This window comes from Etheostoma spectabile, chromosome 21 (genome assembly GCF_008692095.1).
Source record: "Etheostoma spectabile isolate EspeVRDwgs_2016 chromosome 21, UIUC_Espe_1.0, whole genome shotgun sequence".
NCBI classification, from domain to species: Eukaryota; Metazoa; Chordata; class Actinopteri; order Perciformes; family Percidae; genus Etheostoma; species Etheostoma spectabile.
The window spans coordinates 21,004,405-21,009,241 of NC_045753.1; the positions used below are offsets into that span (position 1 = coordinate 21,004,405).

The window sequence follows — 4,837 nt, forward strand, 5'->3', positions numbered from 1 at the left end:
TGTGTGTGTGTGTGTGTGTGTGTGTGTGTGTGTGTGTGTGTGTGTAAGAGAGAGAACAACAACACATAAGGAAAGTAAAGGCTTCTATTTTTATAAGCATGTACTAATCAAACTCCATCTGAGGAGAATTGACATCAAAGACGCTGCAGACTTTTCCTTGAGCTTTGAAAGGATTAAACTCCGATGCTTATTGATATTGCCAGGCTTGACTTCATTGTGTGGTTACCAGAAAGACAAAGGCAGGCAAAGACAACCAAACAAACTCTCCAAAGCAACTTCATATTCACATTATAAATCCCTCTCGATAGGACAAAGGCACTTTAATGTGCTGTAGAGGATCCCAGACTTGATGTGAAATAAGGACAAATCAAGACACACGTACACACTGGTGACAGCATCTGGACCAGTTTATGGCCCTGGAAGGCCTGGAAATGTAAATCAAAATGGACCTTCTACAGTTATTTCTATCCTTCCAAGAGTCCAAGTCCAAGGATCCTCAGTAATAATCCTAATTAAAGCCCTAACCCCCAACCCTTGCATTACCTGTTTTAAAAGTGACAAACGGCCTCTACGTCTTCACACAAGTGGCTGAAGAGAACAACACAACTGACACCCAAAAGAGATTCTCAGATTCAAAGAGAAGCTCGCAGCCACTGAGGAGACACCGAGAGAGCCGCAGAATTAAACACCCAGATGGACATTTTGACACGGAGCTTTAAACTTACTGTCAACAGTGGAATCTAACGCTCAACAGTGGAATCTACAATGAACAAACACAGACCACACAGACTAAACACAGACACAGAGCAGTCCCAAACACTCCCAGGATGACCAGCCACCAAAGAAGAAGTACAGTATGCTACTGTCCTTTGTGACCTTAACAGCTTTACATAACCTGTTCTATACTTTTATTTAAAATGATCTGTACACGCAGGCAATTGCAATCTTAAAATCTTTGTGTTCAGCCATTATCGCTAAACGCATGGCCTTGATTTGAATATTTTTCATTGGGAGTTGCATCTATTATGGAGATGTGTTTTTTTGTTTAAGTAAACATCATTCTTCACATGTTAGTAACACCCTACCCCCTCTCAGAAAAGCATTCCTCTGATGGAAGCTGGTTGAGTCTGTGGTCTATGATATATAAAGATGAGTTACACACATTTTTCCACAAGTTTTGCAGAAAAATAGTTTTACAATGGCAATTTAAAATGATGCCTATGCACGTTCCCATCATTTTGTGTTCTCTTATAACCGCAAACAAAGAATACTCCTCCCTCTCTTGCCTCTCTCACTTTCATTGCAACATTTTCTGTCATTTTCTAGGTGATGTCATCCCTAAAGAGGGACTGCTTAGTTTAAATGAAGTTTATTGAGGAATCTGCCACATCATTTTGGCAAACAAAGACATTTAAAAGAGTCCCCACAAAAGCAATGCTGCTTTAGTAGGCCACTTTTGCAGGCCACTGCAAAAGTCAGTATCAGTATACCCATGTGCACTTGATAAAAGTGAAACCATCATAATTTTTACTTTTCTAATTGAGCTAGTAAATCATGTTGTGATGAACACGTGTTTTGTTCTTGAAAAAGTCCACAATAGATTCACAGTATTTTGCATTTACTCTTTGAATTTTAGTTGGAAAAACAGCCCACTCAAAATTATTTTGCAGCATTGCTTAGCTTTGTGCTGTTTTTACCAACTGTCTTTGTTATGTGTCAATACAAAAACATTTTTCTGGATGTCAAAGTGGTTTTGAAATAATGTGTACTGAAACTCCTCCTTTAATACAGTAAGCATGCATTGACTTTTCTCTCTCTCGCTGTCTCTCCAATGTGTTTCTTAGTTGTGAGTCTGGAGGGCCGAGCAGGGCATTTGGCCACCTTGGTGCAGGAGGCTGAGCAGCGGGTGTCAGAGCTTCAGGCCCAGGTTCGAAGCGACGGTCCTGGAGAGCGGGAGGGATCTGACCGGGAGCGGCAGCTAAAGGCCTGGGAGTGGAGGCTGCGGCTCTTCCGACGCATGCAGACAGGCTTTGAGCATGCTAGTAAGGCCTCAGGATGACTTTGATCCTTGTTACAGAGATTGTCTTTAAATGCTGACTGAGGGGAAGCTTGTCTCTCACATCATACGAGCAGTCGCTTTGGTTTTCATTTTTTTACCCCTTTCTCTGCTGGCATTCTGTCTGGGCAGAGTTAATGGCTTCCACACTGGAAAGGCTTGCACACTGACTGTGTGTGTTTGTGTGTGTGTCTGTGTCTGTGTCTGTGTCTGTGTCTGTGTGTCTGTGTGTGCAAACATAACATGCCTGTATTCCTGCTTTAATTTTTTATAGGCATTTCATGACACGCCGAGTAGCAGGGTAGACAGCCACCCCTGAAAACAGACTTACTCACACGCACACACACACTCCTCCCTTCCACCAAAACCAATCTGCACTTTCATGCAAAAAAAAGATTGTTCCCCTCTTTATAAATCCACATACTCGTGTCATTTGATGGGTAAGTTGTGTGGACATGAATGGAAATTATTCACCACATGTTAAAATGTATTGACATCCTTGCTTGTTCTCAGTTTTGACTAAGTCAGCAGTAACTTGTGATGTTAGATGTTAGATAACAAGCATCCACTACTTGACACTTTTTCAGCTTTCCAATTTCTGAAAGTTAGCAATGCATTGTACAACAGACCAGGAAGTCTAAATTATGTCATTACAGTAAGCTGCCAATTGTTTAAGCTTACTGCATTATAATAGTTGATGATACACAGTGAAGGATCGTAAGTCTCCTTGTGTTTACATTGCCATCTTTCTGTCTGTCTGCCTACCCAGGCCCTCCAGATGCCCCCAGTGTAGTCCGCCTGTCTGTCAGCAGCAGCACCAGTCTAAGGGTGGACTTCCAGGAACCTCTTTGTGTCAACTCTGCTGTGGTTACCAAGTACAAAGGTCCGCCACTTGGGTGCTATGTTATGTGTTAATAAATACTACAAGTATTTCAGAGTGTTTTGGATTTCTTTCAATACCAATTTATTTTTTCTTAAGGTTTATCTATTATTAAAAAAATGTGTTTGTGTGTATTTGCAGTGAGCTGGAGCAGTGCTCCTTTATTAAGTCCTTTGCTGGGTGAGATAATCGTGGAGGACACCACTCTGCTACAGTGTCACATCCCTGGACTCACTTCTGTAAGTCTTGCCAGAATTTGTCTCTGTCTCCGCCATATGATTGACAGTCTTTTTCAGTATGATGATTCAACCAGTAGTTAGCAAGAAGAAACTGATCCAGAATCCAAAATAACAGAATTAAATCTCTTATATATGACGCTGTCAAAAGATAACACCAGGAGCTACTCCACAGACAATAATTGTGTCTTGTTTGGAGTGTCTGGATAGAACATCTTTCCATGTGTTCATTCATCCCTTCCTGCACATCACACCATTTTCACATTAACCCTAATTAAGTAGTCCTATTTTCTCTGCTCCCACCACAGTCCCTTAGAACTACCTGATAAAAAGGATACAGTCATGCATTATCTAGGTATTTTATGGGTGATAAAGCAACACAAAGAACCACTGAGCTCTAGCTTCTCCAGCTGTTGGCGTTGACGGGTATAAAATTTAGAAGCTATTCTGCCACACGATGATATTATTTACACAATTGCTCTGGTGATATTGGAAGGCATTTCCCAAGTGACTCTTCTTTACATGTGTCGAACTCCGCACACAAGTTGTCACCATCAATCCCAAATGATGAGGGTGAAAGACAAATGGCCCTGCTACAAACACAATTGGAAAACACAGTTTATTTGTTATTTGTTAAAAGTCTTGGCTCCTGACCATTCATAAGCAACAGTTGCAAAACAGCCTTTCGAAATGATGGAAAGAGCAGCTTGGTAGCCTGCCACCTGATTTATGTTTGGCATTTGTAAGCGGGCATGTAGACAAATGGACGCTCCATTGGTTGTTTGTTATTGTGTGAGAGAAACCCCTTCCCCCCTCTAAGACCCCCGCTGCCAGCCAAAGCTCACTCCTGTCACATGACAGGGGTCAAGGCGAGGTCAGGAAGTGTCGGCGGCTGCTTTGATTGATCTGGCTGAGAAAGGAGAGACAGAGGCCTGCTGTCTGTAGACTGGGCACAGAGACAGACATAGCTTCTAGATAGACCCTTTACCCTCCACACACACACACACACACACACTAAAATGTAGACAGACAGTGACCTAGTAAGAGACAAACAGATGCATCACTGAATCACACACATACATTTGCATATGGTAAATTAACATCATCATTGTCATCTGTCCTGTCCTTACAGGGGACCTATTACTATGTCCAGGTGTCAGCCTACAACATGAAGGGCTGGGGGCCTCCACTAGTTTCCACACCTGCCTGCGCTGCACCTTCCAGTAAGTCTCCACAGTGTGAATGTTTGTGTGTGTACTTTGTTTTACACAAAGCAAAACAGAACTTCAAGTTAACAAAATCTCCAAACAAATGCCCTGAAGGGGTTTGGCTTGCCTCACTGAATTCACACCACTGAAAAATAGTTTTCGCACAGGACTTAGATATGCGTATGTGTGTGGACTTGGGGGAGCAGCTGGACCCTCTGGGGCCGGCAGGCTGGGTGGGTTTTGGGACCCCCTCTGTGGACGTCAGAGTGTGTAACCATAGCCTCAGGATGGTGTTTGGGGCTGGCTGACAGAAGAAGGTACCCGAGTTCAGCCAAGAAGTTAACCGTGAAGTCATGTGCGACAACAGCTGAGGTGTTGACTCACCAGCTCTGAACTTATTTCTTCTTTTCTGTATCTATCTATCTATCTATCTATCTATCTATCTATCTATCTATCT

The 4,837-nt window shown here is 42.6% G+C and overlaps 1 protein-coding gene across 4 annotated transcripts in view; it reads left to right on the plus strand.

Annotated features, from left to right (window-relative positions):
* Positions 1 to 4,837, plus strand: part of ankfn1b (ankyrin repeat and fibronectin type III domain containing 1b) — a 132,217-nt gene that overhangs the window by 112,247 nt on the left and 15,133 nt on the right. For all 4 annotated transcript variants that reach the window (XM_032502564.1, XM_032502565.1, XM_032502563.1 and 1 more), the window contains 4 exons: positions 1,845 to 2,042; positions 2,826 to 2,939; positions 3,078 to 3,175; positions 4,305 to 4,395. In XM_032502564.1, coding sequence (XP_032358455.1) covers positions 1,845 to 2,042; positions 2,826 to 2,939; positions 3,078 to 3,175; positions 4,305 to 4,395 — 501 coding nt within the window. The remainder of the gene's footprint in view (positions 1 to 1,844; positions 2,043 to 2,825; positions 2,940 to 3,077; positions 3,176 to 4,304; positions 4,396 to 4,837) is intronic.